This window comes from Marmota monax, unplaced genomic scaffold (assembly GCF_021218885.2).
Source record: "Marmota monax isolate L192 unplaced genomic scaffold, Marmota_monax_Labrador192_F-V1.1 WCK01_AAM20220418_F8-fsc00014, whole genome shotgun sequence".
NCBI lineage: Eukaryota > Metazoa > Chordata > Mammalia > Rodentia > Sciuridae > Marmota > Marmota monax.
In genome coordinates this window covers 13,743,696-13,766,892 of record NW_026695222.1, presented here as the reverse complement: position 1 = coordinate 13,766,892, position 23,197 = coordinate 13,743,696, and the positions used below count along the sequence as shown (strand labels likewise).

Below are 23,197 nucleotides of genomic sequence, written 5' to 3'. Positions count from 1 at the left end.
CTCCCAGCAGGAGCTTGGCACCCTGCACTGGCGTCCGTCCTGCCGACTGTTCTTGGGGGGGTCAGAGCAGGGAGAACCTCTGGCCTAGGAGGACACAGACTCTGGCAGTCCACCCTGGGAGCAGATCCTCTGGGCTGGTTGGGGCAGGTTTTATCCCCAGTACAGATGTGCAAACTGAGGCCTAAAGAGACTCCCAGGGGCTCAGCAGCACAGAGGTGGGGTGGGAGTGCTTTGGGGAGCCACCTGGGTGCTGCCACTCCCTCTGCAGGGACAGTGGGCTGGTGAATTCCACCCAGGAGCCTGTGGCTCCTCACGGGTGTCTGCTTCACAGGTTGTGCAAGCCAGGCATGAGGAGTTACTTACACCCAACACAGCGACTTGTGTGTACTCGGTGTCCATCCCCCACCAAGGGCGGCGTCTGTTCCTAGGCCTGTTCCCTGAGCTCTCATTGGCAGCTTGGACACCTGTAGGGCTTGGACCCCAGGGTCCCTGCAGAAAGATGCCATGTCAGTGTTAGGGGAAGCCAGGGTCTACACTGCCTCGCCAGTGGCTGCTGAGCACACAGAAATGGCTGGGGCCACACGAGTGGAGACACACCGGGCATCAGTGACTCAGTGAAAGAAGAAGGCAAGGAGTCTCGATTTTATTGACTATTTGCTGAAATGATGTTTTTTGATATGTTGTATTAAAGATAATAGATTTTTTAAAGATTTTGAGATGGGATCTTACCAAGTCACCCAGGCTGGCCTCCGACTTGCCAACCTCCTACCTCAGCCTCCAGAGTCTCTGGGGTTATAGGCATGCACCATTGTGCTCAGCTTTAAAATTGATTATTAAAATTATTTTCTTGCCTAGTATGCACAGGGCCCTGGGTTTAATCTTTACCACTGGAAAAAATAATAATTTCAACTGTTATTTTTACTTTTTAAAAACATAGCTAAGCCAGGAACATTGGCGCATGCCTGTAATCCCAGTGACTCTGGAGGCTGAGGCAGGAGGATTGTGAGTTCAAAACCAGCCTCAGCAACTTAGCAAGGTGCTAAGCAACTCAGTAAGACCCTGTCTCTAAGCAAAACAAAACTAAACAAAAAAGGCTGGGGATGTGACTCAGTGGTTAAGTGCCCCTGAGTTCAATCCCCAGTAACCCCCCCCCAAAATAAAAAAACCCACAAAAAGAAAACATAGCTATTGGAAAAACTCCAGACCATGTATGTGGCTCCCACTGTTTCTATTGGATGTTACTCCTGACTCTGAGGGCTTAGGTGTTGACATCTCCTTAAGGAACAAGTTATCGGGCATGGTGGCACTTGCTGGTCATCCCAGCAACTCAGGAAGCCAAGGCAAGAGGATCGCAAGTTGGAGACTATTTTGAGCAACTTAGGGACACCCTACCTCAAAATAAAAAATAAGAAGGGCTGCAGCTATAGCTCAGTACAAAGCACCCCAAGGTTCAGTCCCCAGTACCACAAAAACCCAAAACAGGAACAAGTCAACAAAGGTCTGGCAGATCCCCCACAGCTGTAGAATAGGGGTGCCCGTGACTAAGGCTGCATGTTAGGAAGCACCAGTGGAGACCAGGTGCATGACAAGCGCTCCCTGACCCCTCACTGGGCCAGGCCAGGCTGTGTGAACCTCAGGGACAGAGCAGGGGTGGGCAGCAGGGGCCTGAAGACCCAGTGATGTGGGCCTCCTCATCCAGGATGGCGGGATCCTTGTGTCCCCCATCTGACCCCAGGGCCTCTCTGCCCTGCCTTCCAGGAGGAAGAGCTGGGTAGCTGCCAGGAGCCTGGTGCTCCTTGGAACTGCTCATCATGTAAACATGGCCACTGGCCTTTGTCAAAGCAGCAGCATGAGGGATGAGAGGGGAGCCCTGTTGAGCGCATGCCCCGAGTCCAGAGCAGCCAGTGCCTCGGACTACAGGCCCTTAAGGGTCCTGCCCTGGTGTCCACACCTCCTGGTGGCCATGAGGGGCTGCAGGCCCCAGCACTCTCCCCTCGCCCGGCTCATCTTGTGTGTGAGTCACTGACCACCCTCCCCCTGCCCCCACCTGGCCGCTGCTGACCAGAGCCTCCCCAAGCAGGCCTGCACCTCTGGCCATGGCGACAGCTGGGCGTGTGGGCTGTGGCCCTTGCACCCACCCCATGGTCCCGGGGTGGTGGACCTTTCCACTTTTCCCCAGCCTGGCCTGGTGTTGGCGTGAGTCGCCCACCAGGAGAGGGGCCTGCTGGCTGTGGCCCCAGAGCCCAGGGTGGTGATTGGCGGCTTGGACAGACGCAGGCCTGTGTGGGCTGTAGGGCACTGGCGCCCACATAAGAGCATTGTTTGCCGAGGTGAAAGGACTTTTGTCCTCCTTCTGGAGACGGGACAGAGGGAAGAACAACTTCCCCCATTCATCGTTGATTCCCCCAGTTGAACGCCAGCATGTTGCCCTGCGCTAGAGTAGATGGGCACGCAGGCCTTCCCTGCCCATGGCATTCCGGGCACAGGCGGTGGGCTCTGGGTCCTGCCCAGACAGGAGTGTCGTCTTTCCCCAGAGCTGGGAGGGGTTCAGCAGGGTGCGCTCTCCACCTCTCCAGGGCCCCTCGGGGCTCCTCTCTGCTGCCTGCAGGCCACAGGTGAGGCAGGCTGCTGGTCCTGCAGGGGCCTCCTGGCACAGCCACAAGACGGGACCAGCTGTTGACAAGAGGATCATCTGGGCACCCTTAGGTTTTACTTCCAGCTCCAGGTCTGGGTGGGTCCAACCAGAACTCCTGGCCTGCACCCCTGGAAGGCCCTGTGTGCCAGCCTCTGGGGCCGCAGGGCCAGCTGGGGCTTTTCACAGAGTCATAAAGTGTTGGAGCCCAAGAGGGCGTCAGCGACAACTCCCTGGACTGTAGATAAGAGGAGCCCAGGAGGCTGCTGTGCTCAAGGTCGTGCACAGGGAGGCCGGGGTGGGTGCCTGCTGGCAGCTGTCCTCAGGCTTGCTTTTGGAGGACAGGAGAGGAAGGGTTTGGAACTGGTCAGAACCCAGCTGCCCTGCCCCTCTGCTTCCTCTCCCCCAAACTGGGAGAAGGGCTGTGGGCAGGGCCGTGGCCTGCGCTGGTAGGTACCAGCTCCCAAGTCCCATCTCTCAGCCCAGTTACTCAGAGACCAAGCCAGACCCATGTGACAAACCCGCCTCCAGCCAGCTTTGGCAATAAGGAAGTGACGGCTCCTGTAACCTAATAGTCCAGGCATTCTTTGGTTTTTTGGCACAAATGGATTTAGGGGTTTTCTGTGCTGGCCTGTTCTCCCCAGGGTGGCCCCCGCCCACAGTCTCAGCTGCCCCCAGGTGGAGAGAGCCCAGAGCTGACCTTCCTGGGTTCACTTAGTCACGTGCATCACCACTCGCTGGGGTGGGCCCTGCTGACTGGCCAGGCCCAGGCACGTGCTCATCCTGGGGAACCCTGGAGGACCAGGGTGCCTCCCAGAGGAAGGGGTGTGGCTTCTGGGGAGGGCCCAGTGATCCAGGTCCACCGGATATGGCTCTGCCAATCCTAGGCCTCGGGGCTGGGGCGGCTTCTGTGGGGGCTGGGCGCAGGCCACGGATGATAAACAGAACAGCATTGTGGGAAGATGATAAATGTGCTGGGAAAAAATAGGTAAAGGAGTCAGTGTGTCAGACGGGGGGCAGGGGCTGGTCAGAGGAGTCCTACTGAGATGGTGGCCTTTAAGCAAAGCTGGGGAAGTTAAGGAAGGAGCCTCGGGGTAGCCAGGTCAGCGTGGCAGGAAGAGGGCAGCGTGCACCAAGGCCTTGGCCCTGCTGGAGCCGGCGCGTGGCCAGCAGGGACTGTCCTGGGGGCCACGACACACAGAGCCGCCTGCCCCTGAGCTGCCAGGATGGGGCTGGGCAGGCAGCGGCCTCCCTGAGGAGTGGCGCTCATCGGGCCCTGAAAGATGAACAGAACGTGGGGCTAGATTGGGTGAGAAAGCAGGTGTCCCCCCCTCGGGAGCCCTCGGTTTGGTTCCTGCTCAGTCAGGCACCAGCCCCCAGGCGGCCGCCCTCTTTCCACTGTTGGTCCCCAGTGTCCAGCTCGGCTGGCTCAGGCTGCACCCAGCAGGTGTTGAGGAAAGGAGGGGCCGAGCAGGAGCAGATCGCCTTGGCCTTCCCCGTGCCCACCTCGGACTTGGCGCCATGCTGGACTTGGGCCCCGGAAGCCCAGGTTCCAGGCTGGGAAAGACTGAGCTGAGGCAAGTAGGTGGGTGCAAGGTGAGGAGACGGAGAGCCTGCTCTGGACCAGGGCCATGCATGCCTTCGACAGCCTACGTGCCTGACGGCCATCTGAAGGGAAATTGAGGCCAGGGAGAAATGCCCTTCTGGTGTCCCCCCATCACCGCTCCTTGCATGCCCAGATGGCAGAACGTGGGCCTCCTTCACAGGCAGTCTGTGCACGGGCTGCAGTGGGGCAGGCTGGGAAGGGCTGTGGTTGGGGCCACCTGAGCAGAGCCCCAGGTAGGAAGGGCCTGGGCAGGCTGGGGAGCAGACATTTGTGATTAGTATTATTATTACTTTTGGTCACTCAGGTAGATGTGGGCTCTGTTGGGGCTGACTTTCCCTGTCCCTGGTGCAGTATGGAGGTCCGGGCCTACTCGAGGTTTTAGTTTTGTTGTATATGGGGTAGAATATGCATAACAGATTTTGCCATCTTAATTAATATTTCCAAAACTTCTTCATCACCCCAAACAGAAATTCTGTACCCATTAATGCCCTATCCCTCTTCTCCCCAGGCCCAGGTAACTTCAAATATACTTTCTGCCTCTACAAATTTGCCTGTTCTAGACGCAGCGTGTGAGCGGGATCAGCTATTCTGTCTCCAGCTCACTTCAATCAGCGTCACTCCTCAGGTTCATCCACAGTGTAACAGTTCCAACCTTCTTGCATTTTTTATGGCTGAATAATATTCCATTGTGTGGCTAGATGACATTTTGCCTGTCCAAGGCTTTTCAAAATGTAAACCATATAAATAAGTTGTAAGTCTTTTTTTTTTTTTGAGAGAGAGAATTTTAATATTTATTTTTTAGTTATCGGCGGACACAACATCTTTGTATGTGGTGCTGAGGATGGAACCCGGGCCGCACGCATGCCAGGCGAGCGCGCTACCGCTTGAGCCACATCCCCAGCCCAAGTTGTAAATCTTTGTGATGTATCTGGATTTAAAATTGGAAATCTAACATGGTGTAGATTTCCGATTTCTTCTAAAACCTTGGAATACATGGCCACACGAGGTGAGGGCTCCTGGTGCCTCCTTCACCCGACTGTGGTGGTACCTGAGGACAGGGAGGTGGGTGCCGCCATTGGCACCAGCACCTGTCCTCTGGCAACACAGGCCCCACCCGGCAGTGAAGGAGGTGGCAGCCTCTGCCATCAGCTGACGGAGCAGGACGTGGCCCCAGCCAGGCTTCTGACCAGGGCGAGGCCCCAGGAGTGTGGTGCGCCCTCAGCGGCCCCTGAGCACATCCGTGCTCATGCCCAGGAAGGGCAGGGTCCATCCTCCTGGAGGAAAACCAGGTCAGGGAGGCAGCTGATGGAGCCCTGCCCTGCTGGGCATAGGCAGCTTTTGGGATGACCCTGGGCTATCCCCAGGAGGACGCTGCACCTCCTTCCCAGGGCGTGGAGGAAGGCGGCCCACCTGGAGGCAGCAGGCAGAGCCCAGGCCTGGAGCCTCCCCTGAGCAGGGCTTGGCTGGGGAGTTGCAAAGGCCACAAGGCTAGGGGCACACGGGCAGTGGGTCACAGGAAGGGTACCTGCTTGGGGGAGATGAGCACAGGGGGGATGAAAGGGCTTGTTTGACAGTTGGGGCCCCTTCCCATGATTCACCTTCCCAGTTAACTGGTAGGCTCACTGATAGACCTCTGACCCCTCCCCAGGAAGGCTGACCCCTGGCCGGAGGCATCACTTTACTCTGGACCTGCGACAGGGCCGACACACAGTAGGTGCTCAGGAAGTACCACCAGGCAGATTTGTTCATTTCGCAAATGTCCAGCCTGGTCACTGGAGATACTGCCAGAAGACCCTTCTGTGAGGGCTGGAGGAGTTAGGTGGTCTCAGAAGTAGCTGGGCACAGGCTGGGTGACAGGGAACCGTTTGCAGGCTGGGGGAATGTGGCGGGAGCGTGGATCCAGGCTGCCCCGAGGAGGAGGTTGCAGCAGCATGTGCAGTGTGGCCCAGGGGACTTGCGGCAGCAGAGGGGGAGGGGTGCCACTGCACGAGCTTTTCCCATCCCCCTCTGCCCAGGGCCCTGGCTGCTTGACGGGCAGCCCGGTCCCGCCCCTGGGCAGCCAGGAGACCTGCCATTGGTTGGGCTCTAGAGCACTTGGTCGCCATGGGGACGCACAGGAGGTGCGCGTGCCCAGTGCCCAGCACCGGGGACTAAATCTTCATAATCTGCCGGCTGGGAGGGTGGGGGTAGGGTCCAGTGCGACCCTATCCTGGAGGAAGGGGCGGCCTGACATGGTCAGGGCTCTCTGTGGCCACGCCTCCCCCACTAGTGCTGGGTGCACAGCTACCAGGGCACCTGGCCCGCCCCCCGGGAACTACCCGGTGTTCACCTGACAGCGATCCCTGGAGTTCCGTGCAGCTTGGGCCTCCGCTGCTGTCCGGAGGGTGGGGCGGGTGGGGAGAGGCCTGGACTCGATCTGAAGATGTTGGGCCCTGGCGTTAAAGTTCAGTCTCCCGCATCCTGCAGGCAGTGCCGCGCTCTCCACAGCAGGGGGCGCCCCACCTCGGGAGAGCAGAGAAGGTACATGAAGGGACCCTGGAGCCTCCCTGGAGCAGGACTTGGCTGGGGAGTTGCAAAGGCCACAAAGCTAGGGGCACACGGGCAGTGGGTCACAGGAAGGGTACCTGTGCAGACCCAGGCCCTGCTTGGGATGTCCAAGGCCACCCAGCCACGCACGGAGGGCACAGTTGAGGATACTGTGTCTACATGTAGGCTGCCCCCATGGGCTTGTGTGAGGAGAGGCATGGGTGACTGGGCCTCTCAGGGCGCCATCCTGCTCTCCTGAGGCAGAGGAGGAGACGTGGGGCTCTGCTGTGGGGAGGGACCCGGAGGGCAAGGTGGCGGGGGCAGCGCAGTGGGGATGGGGAGGGGCAATTTTGCAGCCTCTGGAGGTGCTGGGAATCTCTGGACCCTTGGGGTGGATGAGGTACTGTGGGCTCAGGGAGCAGAGACCTCTGTTCTGCACACCCCGCACCGTGGCCACTGCGCCCTGGCTCAGCCTGCGTCCTGGAGCTCGTGGGGTGGACAGGGGCGCGCACCCGCTCTCTGGGAACGCAGCTCTCTGGGCAGCGCAGGGCAGGGGCTCCAGGGGCTGCCTTGACACCCTGCGGAGCTGGGGCGGTGGGTGTGGGACGGGCTTCACATCCAGGCCTCTCCTTCCAGACGACTCCTCCTCCGAGAGCGGCAGCGGCAATGGCTCCTCCACCCTGAACCCATCCGCGTCCAGCAGCACGCAGGGCGACCCCGCCTTCCCCGAGATGAATGGCAACGGTGCTGCCGCCCCCATGGACTTCACTGCCACCACCGAGGACCAGCCCATCAACCTATGCGACAAGCTCCCACCAGGCACTGCAATCGGCACGCCCTCCTACCCCTCGGACGGCTGCAGCGCTGATGGGCTGCGGAGCCGTGTCAAGTACGGGGTGAAGGCCACCCCCGAGGTGCGTGGCTGGGGGCCTCCCCCCCTGGGAAACCACGGGGTTCTCATGAGGTCGAAATGAAAGGGCATCTGCCTGAGTTTAGCTGGAACCAGTCCCCGTGTGACCCGTGGTCAGGGTGGTGACTGTGGCCACTAAGTCATCATTTTCTGAGAGAGGCTCTGGAATGGGAGATGGCAGGTGACCTGTGTGCCTATGACCTGTCCCCTTGCTTGGGACATTCAGCACCAAAACACAGGCCTCACGCTTCCTGGATACTTTGCTTGCCTGTCCTCGTTTTCCAGATGGTACAGAGAAAAGGTGAGGCCCCAGGGATACAGGGGTGGAGTTCTTCCCAGGCCAGGGGGGAGAAGGTGGGCAGGGCAGGCCCCCCCATCATGGGGTCACTCTCACACTTCCACGCGCCATCTTGGGGCCATTTAGGTTTCCTGCAATAGAACAGGATGGCACTGGAGGGTGCCGGTTCTCCTGGGACATCTTCCCCAGCCCTGCAGCCCTGGGCTCCAGCTTCCCCCTGGACAGTCACTCCCCCTTCCTGGGCTGACTGTTCTGCAGAGCGGGCGGGGTAGGTGCCAAGGCTGGCTCCCGACGGTGTCTCATGGGTACAAAGGGATGGTGCCGAGTCGTCTCTGGCCAGAGTGTTGTCTGGCAGGGTGCAGGGAGCAGGCAGAGCTGCTGTTGGGGGCAGGGAGCAGGTTGGATCCTCGGGGCCCCCTAGCCATTGCCTCCATGGCCACAGGTCCCAGGGGTGGGCCCAGGGCTCAGGGACCAAAGCAGTGAGAAGGGGCCATGAGTGTTACCTGTAGTTCCCACAGTCTGCTCTGGCCCAGGCAATGTGACCTGCCCAGGCCTCATGGCCAGCTGGTAGCCAGCACTGTGCCAGGCAGGTCTTTTGACCCTCTGCACTGTCTGGAGGGCTGGGGCCTTCCTTTCAGCCTGTGTATGGAAGAGGAGACAGGCAGCACCAGGATGCTGGCCCCAGGGGTCTGGTCACCAGAGCCTGGGGCAGCAGTGGAGGAAGGCCCGCAGCACCGGGTGCCAGGCTGTGTCTTCACTGATGTGCTCCTTGAGGGCTGGGGTCCCTCCAGGATATGTCACAGAACATCACAGCACCTGACCTGTAGCTGTGTTCCAAGAGCCCAGCTCCTCACCTGCTAGATGCCAGCCTCTTGCAGAGCAAGGGCCAGGAAGTCAGGAGAGGGCACAGATGCCGACCTTCTAACAGGCTAATGATAGCAATCCCCGAGTAAGGCCCTGAGGCAGGGGCAGGGCAGGTGGTGTGGGGCTGGACACAGGTACAGAGAAAGGGTGAGGCCCCAGGGATGTCCTCCTAGCAACAGAGAGGGGAGCAAGAGCCACGTACTCAGGAAAGTGACGTGCGCTGTGGACGGAGGGGCACATGGAGCCTGCTCGGCCGCAGGAGTTGGGGGGGGCGGGTGGGCTGGGTCTGACTCCCTCTCCTGCTTCTGCGCACACATCCTCACTGGGGCCCCAGTGTCTCCTTGTGGGCAGACAGAGCCCTGAGCACTCCAGAAACCAACTCTGCCTGTCGGCCCTTCGCCGGGGCTGTTTCCCCTCCCAGCCCATCTGTCCCTCCTCCTGCTCTGGTGACAGCTTGGTTGTCAACTCAGGATAGCAGCCCCTTGGGGATCAGAAAGGAATCCCAGAAGCCAAAACAGATCCTGGCACACGGAAGGGCGGGCTGGGAGTCCTCTGTGTCCCTCAGGCAGTGTGGCAGGGCCTGGTGTGGGCACCGTGTGCAGGAAACCACTGCCCCCCCTTGCCTCCAGGGGGAAAGGTCAGGAAGGGTGTTGGGCAGGAGTGCTGCACCCATGTCACAGATGAAGGGAGCTGGAGAGGGGAGATTTGCTCAGGGCCTTGAAGAGTGGGTCCCCAGGTCCCTGTGGCCTATAGGGGACCATGCTAGCAGCGACAGGCTGACTGACCCTTTGCCTCCTGCCTCCGGCCAGTCCCCACCTTACAGCTCTGGGAGCTACGACTCCATCAAGACTGAGGTCAGTGGCTGCCCTGAAGACCTGACTGTGGGCCGGGCCCCCACGGCAGATGACGACGATGATGACCATGACGACCACGAGGACAATGACAAGATGAATGACTCTGAGGGCATGGACCCCGAGCGCCTCAAGGCCTTCAACGTGAGCATTGGGCAGGGCCAGCGTTGGGGAATGCGCGCAGGGACAGCCGCCCTGAGAGCCTGTGTCCCCCACAGATGTTTGTGCGCCTCTTTGTGGACGAGAACCTGGACCGCATGGTGCCTATCTCCAAGCAGCCCAAGGAGAAGATCCAGGCCATCATCGAGTCCTGCAGCCGGCAATTCCCTGAGTTCCAGGAGCGGGCCCGCAAGCGCATCCGCACGTACCTCAAGTCCTGCCGGCGCATGAAGAAGAACGGCATGGAGATGGTGAGCTCTCCCCAACGGCGCCACTCTGGCTCCCCAGCCCCAGCCCGGGGTCCTGAGCGTCCCACGGCCGGGCGCCTGGCCCAGAACCCACCAGCAGCCCTGGAAGCAGGTCCCTTGACTCCTGTTTTAAATGGGGAACCTGAAGCCTGGAAAGGCTCCCTGGTCCTGGACCCCCAGTTCCTGCCCCACCCTGGGCCAGGCCTCTGCCCGCACCATCTAGCTTGCTGCCCCTTCTACCTGCAGACCAGACCCACGCCGCCCCACCTGACCTCCGCCATGGCAGAGAACATCCTCGCCGCCGCCTGCGAGAGCGAGACCAGGAAAGCCGCCAAGAGGATGCGCCTGGAGATCTACCAGTCCTCGCAGGTGCCTGCTCCACCAGTTCCTGGGCTGCACCCACGGGGGGCCACCAGTTACCCTACGGTGGGCCAAGGGACAGAGGGGACTGTGCCCAGAAGTGGTGGGGGAGTCACAGAGGCCCTGCAGAACTTGGACAGGGAGTCAGACTTCATCCCAAGACCAGAGGACCTGGAAAGGGTCGTTGCCTTGGCAGTGACCATCCGCAGAGTCAGGGAGGTGGCTGGGGGAGGTGACCCCCGGGGAGCAGGAACAGGTTAAACCTGGGGCTTCAGCCGTTGTGGATCCTGTGCCCAGGGACCTTGGCCGGGGTCTGCTGCACCCTGGCTCCCCAGCACCACCCTCTTGCCTCTGCAGGACGAGCCCATAGCCCTGGACAAGCAGCACTCCCGGGACTCCGCAGCCATCACCCACTCCACCTATTCACTGCCAGCCTCCTCCTACTCCCAGGACCCTGTGTATGTCAACGGCAGCCTCAACTACAGCTACCGTGGCTATGGGGCCTTGAGCAGCAACCTGCAGCCCCCGGCTTCCCTCCAGACAGGAAATCACAGTAACGGTGAGTGGGGCCCTGGGCTCTGGCTCCCTGACCAGCTCCCAGCCCATCTGCCCAGCAGCCTCAGGGAGGCCCAGGGCAGGGGAAGCAGAGGGCAGTGAGGAGCTGACGACCGTGCCATCAGCTGAACTAGTCCCTGGATTGGACAGCCAGGAAACCCTCAGCTGGGCAAAATGGAGAACCTCCCTCTCCCTCTCACCTCCATAGCATTGCCCAAGTCTCCCTCCGGCACTGCCGTCACCTCCCCCTGGCTCCTGTATAGGGCCCCCATGGGCACAGGCTCCGGCCGAGGCCCTGCTGTTACCCGCCTTGGATCCTCCGCACCCCTACTTAGTACACAATGACCGAGGCCCGGTGAGTAGGTCATATTGTGCTGGCCTGGGCCTGGGCCACCAGGCAGCTCAGGAAGGCAAGCCTCTCCAGGCGTTGGCTCCTGGCCTTACCTGTGAAGTGACAGCTTTGTTCACCAGGTGCTGGGCCTCAGCGGGGCGATGGTTAGCTGTTGGTTCCTTCAGCTCCATGCCCCTCGGCTGGTGCCTCAGGTACAGTCCAGGTAGCTCTGCTGTGGGTGACAGGTGGATGGGGAGGAACGGCCCGTGCACAGACCTTGATGCGGGGACAGAGCAGGAACTATCTACACTGGAGGGAGGCAGGGGAAGGTGGCACAGGGCCTCTTGGGCCAGGCATCCGGTTGTGCTCTGGCGGGGCAGATGGGCACCCAGGGTGGGATTTTAGCTTGGAAAGGCTGTGCATTGTGCTGGGTCTTGGTCACTGTCTGTCCCTGTGGGGAGATTTGGAGGGAGAGGCAGTGTTCCTGGAGGCTGTCAGAGGTCAGAGAGAGGGGAGAGGGGCCGCCTGTAGGGGGCGCCCTGGAGCCAGGTCTGGGCTGAAGGTGCTTGTGCATTCTTGAAGTCCTGTCCTTGACTCTGAGACCTCCATTGTCTCTGAGCAGCAAGGGAGAGTCCCTAGCCACAAGAGAAGACCAGGCTGCCCCGACACCACCCTCATCCGAAGCCTGCAGCAGCCTGGCTCCCCACACTCACCGCGCCCCCAAGTGGGGAAGTACATGTGGGTCCCTGGAAGATTCCTGCCTGGGCTTAACCTCTCATCCCTCCCTAATGCCTCTTAGCCTAAAATAGGAAGGCTGCCTGGCCCTAATCCCTGAGGCCAGGCCAGACAGGCCAGCTCAGGAAGGACTGGAGCATCCACCCAGGGAAAACATCCTGCCGAGTGGCCCCCTTGGTGGAGTGTCTGAATGGGGCCCAGAATTGGGAGGGTGGAACCCCTTTCCACTTATATGGGACTCTGGGGCCCAGCCAGACAGAGAGGAACGGCCTGGTCCCTCACTGATAGTGCATGATGGTGGCAGGTGTCCACTGGCACAGCCAGCATAGCCTGCCGCAGGGCTGCAGCTGCTGGGTTCCCTCATGGGTATGGGGCCTGCTGCCCTCCCACCACATCCACACCTGCCAGAGAGGCCCAGACAGCAGCCCAGTCTGTTCTTGGAGGCAGGCTTTAGAGGCTTGGCCCCTGAGCATCCCAGAGCCTTGGTCTCCCATCTCTGAATACTGTGGCTCCTTCGAGACGGGTGGCAAGGTCACAGGGCCAGCCCCTGTCCTGTGACCACTCATTTGGAGAACACTGTCTGGATTCCAGTCCAGCAGTTGGAGGAGACGACAGGCAGCCTGTGGGTGCAGAGCCACCAGCCCCACCACTTCCCTGGCAGCAGTCCTCAGCGCCTGCCCAGCAGGATGGCCCCTTGGGAACGGCCACACTGGTGCCTCGGCTCCTAAATCTGCTCACTATGTCGGCACCCAGAGATGGTGATGAGCTTAGGTGGAGCCCGGCCTGCGGTCTGCCTATGGCCCTGGGCAGTTCACCCTGCCTCCCCACCAGCCCACGGCAGCTACTGGCAACCTGATCACCCACCGTGACCAGAGCCTGGTGGGGCTGTCTCCAGGTCACACTGGCTGCAGGAAACAGAGACCTTCTTTCCAGGCTTTAGCTACAGCCAAGGGGAGAAAGAAGGAAAGCTTTGCGCACAGCCTTGAGTGGTGATGGGACAGGATCTGGGGACAGAGGGAGGAAAGAAGAACCCCAGGGCCACTGCTCATGTCAGCTGTGGCAGGTGGCGCTGGCCACCTCTGAGCATTGCTTAGAAGGAATCAGAGCCGTACAGAAGCAGCTCTGGAGAGCACAGGAAGGGGTGGCCTCCTCCCCCCTCCGCGTCCTGCCCTGCAACAACAGCCAGGAGCTGTCAGAGGCCGCCAGCCTGGGGTCTGTCCCCTGCGCCTGGCTGCTGCACACAGCCTGCTCCTAACTCCTGGGTTTGATTTTAATGGTCTTGACTGTCCCCTGAGCTCTCAATTCCAAGGACATTCTTTAGCAAACCAGTTCCTTGGATCTTCTTGTTGTTCATGTTCTGTGGCTAGAATGTGACAACCATAGACCCCCAACTTCCTTCTCCATTTGGGGACCACACCAGCTTCTGTTCAGTGGCAGTGAAATTTCCATGATTTATCCCAAAGATTACTTTTAGTTGTGTCTTCGTTAGGGCATGATCACTGCCACTGCACTGCAGCACGAGGGAGCTGGCCGTCAGCCCCAGGGCGGCAGGGCGGGAGCTGAAAGCCCAGAACAGTCTCACACGCCCATAGGATAGCCTGGGTGGGGGGCTTGGGGAAGGGCCAGGAAGGGAGGGCAGGGGCCAAGCCAGCTCCCACCTCCCCACGGCTCCCCCTCTGACTCCCTTCCTGCTGAACACCTTGCGGGGGCTTTTCCAGCGGCAGCGCTTCTGCTTCTGCCAGAACCTGTGCAGAAAGCCCCAGGCCTGGTGGAAGCCTGTCCCCATGGGCTGGACGCGGCAGTCAGGCTTCTGCAGGCTGCGAAACCCCTCCACCCCTCCAGCCTGTGCTGAGCCTTGCACAAGCCTCACCACAGCTCCTCTTTCAAGAGCCTCCTGGTTTTGCACATGGGGGATCTGAGACTTAGAGTAAGTTGAGAAATTGCCAGTGAAGTAGCAGAGAGGGACTTGAATCCTGCAGCTCAATTTCAGATCCAGCAGCCCACTCCACGGAAAGGCCAAGACCAGACAGGGCCTGGTGGTTCCCCTCTCCCCAAACACCCATCATGTTTCAGAAGACCTGGGGGTTTCTCTGCTGCCACCATCCACCAGCAGAGGGCAGACCGCAGACCATTTCCCCAGGAAACCTCTCTGGGCCCTGCCCTGCCTGACCATTTGGATCCTCTCACACCCACCGGACACCCTCTCTTGTCCCAGAAGGACTAACCTTCCTCCTCACACAGGCACAAAAGAACTCCTCAGCTAGGCACAGCCATGCCTGCCAGGAATACCAGCTACTCAGGAGGCTGAGGCAGGAGGATTGCAAGTTTGAGGCTAGGCTGGGCAGCTTAGCAAGACCCTATCTGAAAAAAATAAAGCTTAAAGGAGTGTGGGGGATGTAGATCAGTAGAGTAATGCCTGCCTGGCATACGTGAGGCAGAGTTCAACCCACAGTACTGCAACTACAGGCCTCAGCGAGGGGGAGTTGAGGTGCTGAGGCTCAGCAGGAAGAGGCTCGTGGCACCCAGCCCCTTCCTCCACTCACATGCACCACAGCCCCTCCTGGGGGTGTGTTCCACCTGACCAAGCTGGGATATGGGCCTTTTTTTTTTTTTGGCTTTATCCCAATCAGAGCCCACCCTATCTGAGCACATCCTGGTATTATTCTCTGGTCCCCCTCATGGCGACTCCTGGGCTTTCCACACACCCTGGTCACTGTCAGTGTGCTAAGTGCCCTGCATGTCTCCCCTCCCAGCCTACCTGTGTGGGAGGAAAGGCACACAAATCCAGTCCCACACCAGCACCACTATTCCTGTTCCCAAGCACAGCTCACCACCTGAGGCTTCAGGTTGGTGGAATGTTCCTTTTCCTTTGCACCTGGGGATGGAAGCAGGGATGTGTCTGTTGGGAGGCAGCACAGGGCATGGTCATTTCCAAGGAGCTGGGGTTGGAGTCCTGCTCTGCCTAATGCCAAAGCCTGTGCACTTGGCACATGCCACTCTGCCCCCAGTGCAGACCCCTCTGCACGTGTATTTGCAACGTGATCTTGGACAAACCTCTCACTCTCCTTTGTACCGAAGACCCTCTTCTTTGCCAGATTGCACTGACATCCCTTTTCAAATGCAAGTCCTATTCCCAGCAAGAGGTACAACCATCAGGGAGACAGGCAAGGTCCCTTAGACTCAGTGCCCAGCTCACAGCCAGCACCCAGGACGTGCCCCTCCCAGATGCCGTATGGGGGTCTGTTCCCGCCTTACCTTCTTTTCCTCTCCACAGGGCCCACAGACCTCAGCATGAAAGGTGGGGCCTCCACCACCTCCACCACCCCCACGCCCACCCCCTCCAGTAACAGCACCAGCAGGACCATGCCCACCGCCCAGCTCAGCCCCACGGAGATCAGCGCTGTGCGGCAGCTCATTGCTGGCTACCGAGAGTCTGCGGCCTTCCTGCTGCGCTCTGCAGATGAACTGGAAAACCTCATTTTACAGCAGAACTGACCCCACTGGCACATGGAGTGCACTACCCTGGGGAAGGAGGCTGTCCCAGCCCAGACCCGGCTTCCTGCCTCACCAGTTGGTACATTTTGTTTTCCGAAAGAGGTGGGATCCAAAAGAGCTGTTTCTAGCCACACTCCAAGCACCTGAGACTTTGGGCACAAGGACACTTTTTTCTTTATTCTTTTTTTTTTTTTTTTTGAATCTCACCACACGGGTGCTCTGACCTGCTTGGAGAGGCCCACGGGGCAGCTCTGGAAGGGTTGGGGCCCCCTGACAAGGCGCTGGGGCTGCAGCTCTGTTTAGAATCACCTTCGTGGACCCTGATGTTAGAATCCCACCCCCAGATAATTACCTTTCAAGTCTTAGGTGAGCAGAATTGCATATTTATTGAGAAAAAAGCAAAGTGGACCCTTTTCCCTCTCCCCTTAGTAATTTATTTTTCTGAAAATGGATTCTTTTGTGTTTGTACAGATTTGCCAGTCTGTGTCTGTCTGATCAGAAGGACGTATCCCTTACCTAACATTCCATAGCACTACACTGATGCGGGCCGGGGGCCAGCAGGGGTGGGCGGGGGCCAGGCTGGTTGTCCCTCTGAGTGCCCAGTGCACCCTAGGGAAGGCCACCACCCCTCGACCAGGCTGTCCTGTTGCAGATCCCAGGGACACAGCCAGGTACCGCCAAGCTGGAGGACCTCGCCCACACCCACTGCAAAGCAAAACAAAAAGGCACCCCACCCACTCTACAGAGCCCCGTCACACGGCCACCTGTACTCTACCTCACACTCCAGCGTGGGCTTTTTCCAGGACGTGCCCCGAGCCTGTTCTGAACGGCTGTCTCCCCAACTCCCCCACACAATGTGTCTGCCTAGGAGGTAAGTCAGGCTGGGTGTCCAGGAGCCAGAGCCCACAGAGGGTCCTGTCCTTCACAGCCAGCAGCTTGCAGTCCTCTGGCCCTCGCAGCTGCCTGACAGGACAGAGTGCTGGAGAGAGCAGTCCGGTCAGCAGGGCAGTGGCCTTCACCTTGTCGCACAGGCCAGGGGCCTTCCTAACTGCTGAGAAAAGCTGTCAGGCAGCTGTGAGTTCCGGTGTGGACTGCAGCTCCCACCCCCTCGCCCCCTGGTTGCAGTCAGTGGAAGTGGAGAAGCCACTTGGGTTCTCCTAGGACTGGTCCTTGGGGAAGGCCCAGTCCTGGATGGAACCCAGAGTCCCTGGAGTGTGAAAAGGGCAAAAAGAAAAAGCTGGCCTGGTTTCCCTCCTCCCTGATAGGCACTTCCTCCTGCTCAGTGCAATACAGACCAGTGCTGCTAAACCAGGGACTCCCGGACCTCAGCAGGCCCAGAGGCCCTCCACACAACGCTCCGTAGCCATGACTGCAGCTCTCTGCTGCCTGCCCCTGCCCAGAGCTGGCAGAAGCCCTGTTGCCTTTCTTCCCTTAGAGCAAAGAGACCCCAGGGGAACCAGGGCCAAGTGGACCCTAGGATGCCAGAGAGAGCCACTTGATCCCAGAGCAGGTACCCCTTCCCAAACCAGCTTTTCTGCAGCCAACTGCCTGTTGCAGCCCTGGCCGCTGCCCCAGCACCATGTCAGACCACCCCTCAGGACAGCAGGCAGGTGCAGGGTGGCACAGACACCCACCCTGCTTAGATCCAGAAACTGCAAGGCAAGGTGCTGCGTCCCAGGCACACCTCCACCTGCGGTCAGGGTGGCCTCCCAAGTGGCCTCTATGATGCCCACCCAGCCACACCACCTCTGCCTTCCAAGTGACCAATCCCTAGGTCTCTGGTTGGGGGGGCCAGGACACCTGAGACCCCCTTCCTCAGCACAGCACAAACTCCAGTGCCCAGGCCTCTCCCACACCTGGCCATCCACGTGCCCAGTCCCCTGCCTGCTCAGTACGACTCCCTGACATATGAATTTGTGTACATATTTATTTTTGTGTGTGAACGATAATACAAAGTAATCAGTAGACCTTTTGCAAAATGTTACCCCAGGCAATTTGTGAAAATCTTAATGTTAAAACCTGGCAGAGACAATCGCCGCCCTAGAATTCCTGTTGCTTAATGTGTCATTTCTCCTCCCAGAGGCAGAACCAAGCTAGGCACAAACAGGTTGCATTTCTTGGCAGACAGGAGAAAGACTGCAAAGGGGTTCCTCCCTCCACCCCAGCAGAACACCATCTAAAAGATCAGCATAAGCTGCGCTTGAACTTCCAGTACCCTGAGCGCAAGGTGTCGCCACGGGCTGCCTCAGCAAACCTCAGTGCTGCGGTGTGGGCCTGGTCCAAGTGTTTTAAAGTAAAAGGGAACGAATGCCAGTGCCGGTCCATTGGGACCTCAGGACCATGGATTCTGCCACACTGACCCCATAGAAGCTATACCTGAAGTCCCAGAGATGGCTGACCCAGGAGCAGGTCACTGTGTGAACAGGGTTCCACTAACTCCTTCACAGTCAGGGAACTTGTTCTGTTCTACTTTGGTTTTAAAAGATGCAGCTTCAAGCCTTCCCTTCACTCCTGACTTGGAGGGTGCCACAGGGCCAGCCCAGGACTCAGCTTGCTGCTCTCCATCCTCCCTGAGAGACTGCCTTCTGCCCGAGGGCATCCCTTCTGGAGGGACTCAGAGCACCAAGTAGTCACTGAGGATCTGAGTTTAAAAGGAAATGCAAGAGTAGGATACACAATCCCAGAGTCTGCAGGGCCGACTCCATGAGAAGCAGAATTGGAGAAGTGGGCACTTGGTCTGACCAGTGGGTCATCTCACAGACCAGTGGTGGTGTGACCCCATCTGAAATTATTTTTCTGTCACCACTCATACCAATGACAGTTTATTCACAAGTCAGTGTTGGGGGAGAGGTACGGGCAGGGCTAGGAGGGTCTCAGAGCATTTCAAACAGGTGGAACCCATCCGTCCCTCCCTATTCTCAAGGGCCACGCATGACTCCAGGGGTGGTTATAGGATTAACTACCAGTTCATTTTCAAAATGCTGCTTTGAACTCAGAGGGTTGATACTTTTAATTTGTAATTTTTTGTAAGACTTTTTACAAGATTAGTAAAGTATTTCACCAGAATACCAGTTTCAATCCGTCCGTGGTCTGATTTTTATATAATTTAGTGGTGCTTTAGAAACTTTGTTTTCGTTGTTTCTGAGCTCAACAGCTCAATCCTTTTCGCCTGTATCTACCTAAGACCAATGTGAACCTTTGTATTTTTGCTCCTAATTTTGGACTCAGTGAAAGTGTACTGTTTACATGTACAGACGCCCCAGTCCCTGTGTGTCCTGCAAGACTCGCCCTTGAGGAGGAAGATGCACCTCACTAAGCTCATCTGCTTAGCAAAGCCACAAAACAAAAACCTCTCACTTTTTACCCATTTCTACCTAAAATTAAAAAAAAAAAAAAACCTACACCACAGATTTGCTGGAAAACACTCCACCTGGTAGATGGCCCATGTGCCTCTATCGTGTGCCCACTTAGGAGCAGGGGTCAGGAGCAAGCCCTCCTACTGGTGGTGGTGGATCTCCCCACAGATGACAGGCGAACGCAGGTCCGCTCATTCTGGGATGAACATAGTTCTCCAGGCGGCCTGGCCATGGGAAGGTCAAGATGACTCGCGTGGCCTTCGGGATCAAGCCAAGCAGGATTTAGGCTCAACTCGTGAGGTCATCAAGCCTCTAGCATAATTTAGACCTGCTTTGGAAGCGTCTGAGTTCCGCATCTGAGACTCCGGCTCTCAGTGCAGAGGGTACAAGCCTTTCTCCAGGGCTGCTCTGGAGGCAGCTTGGTAGTGAGCCACCACACCTGGGGAGGGGCCAGGGCTCCAAGGCAGTTAAGCATATGGCACTTATGGCAAGCAGCAGATGGCACCAACTTTTAAAGGTGACTCTTTGTTAAATCAATGGCTTCACCTCTAAATTATATTTTTACAGATATGCACCTATGCAACTTAACGTGGCTCTTCTAAGCAGGTGAGGACTTCCTCCTCAATGCTCTCTATAAAAAAGTATTTGTGTTCTGTACAGTGAGTTTTTCCAGTAAATGTGGCTAAATATTTTAATTCTTAGAATGTGTCTTCTGCGTGATGCGACTAAATTCTGTTTTGTTTGTGGAATGACTAGCACAGGCCGACTCCCTCTCTCCCTCACTTAACAGAAGACCAATGAGCTGTTAATCGAGCTGTTATCTCCATGGTATTACTGCTAAATGCACTGATTTCATAAGTATGTGGAATCCTTTTCCTTTGGAATCTGTATATCATATATAAGACTGAATCTACTTAATAAACACTGAACAAACCGAGTGCTGAGCTTCCACTGTGTCCTACTGACGGCAGCATGGCCAACCAGCTCTCTTGTTCTTCAGGACCCAGTTTGAAAATAAAACAGGAAGATTTAGCATTTTCTAACCAATAATCTGGCACACACACATTCAGTTCCTCAGGAAGCTTTGGAGCTTGGGACGTGGCTCAGTAGTGAAGCACTCCATCCCCAGGATCCCTAGCACCACACACAATCCTTCCAAGTTTTTTTTTTTTTTGGCTCGACCACTGAGCCACACCCCCAGCCCCATTCTGTATTTTATTCAGAGACAGGGTCTCACTTGAGTTGCTAAGTGCTTCGCCATTGCAGAGACTGGCTTTGGACTCCCAAGCCTCCTGCCTCAGCTTCCTTAGCTTTCTAGGATTACAGGTGTGTACCACCCTGCTCAGCCCTAAATTTTGAATAAACCTGTAGTCTCTCCTTTTGGCACCTTGCCTGTTAAAAGGAAGTTTTCCTGGGGTGCTTCTCAGGTGTACACAGTCTTGAGGGCCTACTCCTCCTCCGGCAGGCCAATGGTTTGGTCCAGTGAGGCCCCACCAGACAAGCAGCTGTTCAGCACAGGTGGCAAGCCTTCTACTCACTGTTATTTAAATGTCACAGTCACCTTATCCCACTTAGAGATGGAGCAGCGTAGAGGCACTGGGTGCTACATAGTGACTAAGTTCAGTCAGCAACCAAGCAAGACCTTAACTGCAGCTGCCAGACTACAAAACAGACCTTTTCCCCTGCCCCCCTGGTGCGTGGCCAACCCACTGACACCAAAGTCTTATAGCAATTCCTAGGTGCTAATTTGGAAAACTGAGCAAACATCCTGGCTCTGAACCCTCTGTACTTGACATTCCACTCTCTGAATCCCACCTTGAAGGAAACAAAAAGACCACTTTTCCCAAAATTTATTTGTGCACAGACTTTGTTTTCATTGTACATGTGTCATTTAGGTTAAGCTTTAAGGAAAAATTTCAAGAATGTGGCTGGGAATAATCAGTTTATCATGGATTTAAAAAATTTTTGATGTACACACCTATATTGCCAGTTATTAAAACCTCTATTTTTAAATAATGGCATGAAAATTCTTTTTTTTAAAATAGAAATTCTGTGCAATATCCAAATACATTGGACATCAAAGAAGGGTCAGTAGTTTGAAGGTGGCACTGAGAGTGTGCACCTGGGCTGATCCTCCACAGTCAGGAGATGGGCCTGACACCTCACCCTTCCTATGGGGTATCAAGGGACAGCAAATCCTCAGTGATGTCAAGAAATTTCCTTGTCCTGCTGAAACTATCAGAGCTGAGACTAAGGGACTGTTAAAGCCCACATCTAGTCCAGAACAGAGTGGCTTCACACACACCACTGGCCTCCTGGCCAGCCCACAACACTTACCCCACAGAAATGGTGCCGGTCCTGGAAGCATTGGGATGGCTGGAAGAAATCACTTGAGGACAGAAGAGTGCTGGCTTGTCCCAATCTGGCTTCATTACATGGAGCTCCAATGGGAAGTGTCCCCTTCTTGAGAGCAGTGAACTACCAGTCACCCACCAAAACAGTTACCTCCCTGTACTCCATGAGGGGAAGAGGAGAATATATATATATGCTGACTTTTTCTTTTCTATTTCGCGGTGCTGGGGATAGAACCCAGGGCCTGGTGCATGCTAGGCAAGCACTCTACCCCTTAGTCACATCCAGAGACATTTAAAATGCTGTAAGGAACATTTAAAATGGAACAAGAGCCCAGTATGGTAGCATATGCTTATAATCCCAACGACTCATGAGGCTGAGGCAGGAGGATCACCCAGTTCTAACTTGCAACAACTTAGCAAAATCTTGTCCCAAAACAAAAAAATATTAAAAAAATTTTTAAAGGGGGGGACTGGGATTGGGGAGGTAACTCAGTGGTGAAGTGTCCCTGGGTTGAATCCCCAGTACCAAAAGTAAATAAAACATTAACAGGAAACCTGAAAGCACAGTCCTGATCGAGTCCTATCTCCCTCTATAGATCTTTAGCATAAAACCAGATGGTATTAGGTATGTCACTCAAGGGCTGTTACACAAGGAGGCCCCTTGGCCTGAGACCATGCACCATCTCCACTGAGAGCCCATGCAAGGAAGGCTCCCCCATCAGAAGCAGCAGCATGCACAGCAAGGGCACTGAGCTCAGTCAGATGCGGTCATCTGTCTCAGATAGAGATGCACATTCCAGGCTTTTGAAATGAATGATACACAGAAGCAAGAGGAAGCAGAGGCTACTGTCCAATTTGAGTTTCAAGTAGTAATCCTCAAGGTCACAAACCCTTCCCTCTTCATGGCTTCAAAAAGCACACAGTCTTGAGGGCTTACTCCTCCTCTGGCAGGCCAATGGTTTGGTCCAGTGAGGCCCCACCAGACAAGCAGCTGTTCAGTACATGCCCCTCTACAAAAAGCCAGCTTTTACTTTCTCAAGGGCAAATGGGATATCAAATTGATGGTATCGTGCCAGGCCAGAAAGACATTCCAAATCATATGGTTTCCTTGTCCTTTCTACCTTTAAATAATACTCAAGTCTTTAATCTCAGCACATTCCACTTACTGTAGCCAGGTATCAACTTCACAGCCCACACTCTCTCCCATACATCCCAACAGCTCCTCTGGGGCAAAGATGAAACAGGTGGCAGCAGCCGTTCCGACTTCCCAGCGCTATGAACATCTTGGCTTGGCATGTGAACAGTCACTGAGTATTGACTAGGTGACAAGCACCAACAACCTGATTAAGGATGAAGTTAGTCTCCCTGTTCAGACAGCATGACTGCAGAGGTACTGTGCCCAAGCCCACAGAGCCAACACATAGTACAGCCTGTAACAACCCACCACACCATTTTGCTTCCCAGACAAGACGCAATTTGGCAAAGTGCCAACCCCACCTCCTGCACACAAATAGGCACTGGGCAGTCACTGGGCACTAGAGTAATTTACCAGCTCTGCAAAACAACTAGAACCAACCTTGGAGGTGTTCCACTTTGTGTGAAATTTATTTTCTCCAATTCACAGGGGGGGAAAAAAAAAAAGGTAACTGGAGCTATCCTTAAGCTTTACTTCCACCTTTGTTTTTTTCACTTTTGCTTATTTACAGGCCAAGCCTGTTTCTGATAAGCTCAAAAACAGGCACTTTGGAGTCCTCTAGAGAAGTCTGGGGACCTTAACTGAGAGGCCAACCCTGACCCACATCCACTCAGGCTCACTCAGCTGCAGCCCACCTGGCACCTACCTCATGTCACAGAAAGGTCAGAACTGGTCACCTGCCTGCAGACCACCAACCACTCAGATTAACTTGGCAACCTCCA

At 56.5% G+C, this 23,197-nt stretch overlaps 1 protein-coding gene across 5 annotated transcripts in view; it reads left to right on the top strand.

The window, feature by feature from the left end:
• Positions 1-19,863, top strand: part of Nol4l (nucleolar protein 4 like) — a 115,536-nt gene extending 95,673 nt beyond the window's left edge. For all 5 annotated transcript variants that reach the window (XM_046433335.1, XM_046433334.1, XM_046433337.2 and 2 more), the window contains 6 exons: positions 7,401-7,678; positions 9,646-9,831; positions 9,906-10,097; positions 10,341-10,463; positions 10,812-11,013; positions 15,350-19,863. In XM_046433335.1, coding sequence (XP_046289291.1) covers positions 7,401-7,678; positions 9,646-9,831; positions 9,906-10,097; positions 10,341-10,463; positions 10,812-11,013; positions 15,350-15,570 — 1,202 coding nt within the window. In that variant the 3' untranslated portion in view covers positions 15,571-19,863. The remainder of the gene's footprint in view (positions 1-7,400; positions 7,679-9,645; positions 9,832-9,905; positions 10,098-10,340; positions 10,464-10,811; positions 11,014-15,349) is intronic.
• The last annotated feature ends 3,334 nt before the right edge of the window (positions 19,864-23,197 follow it).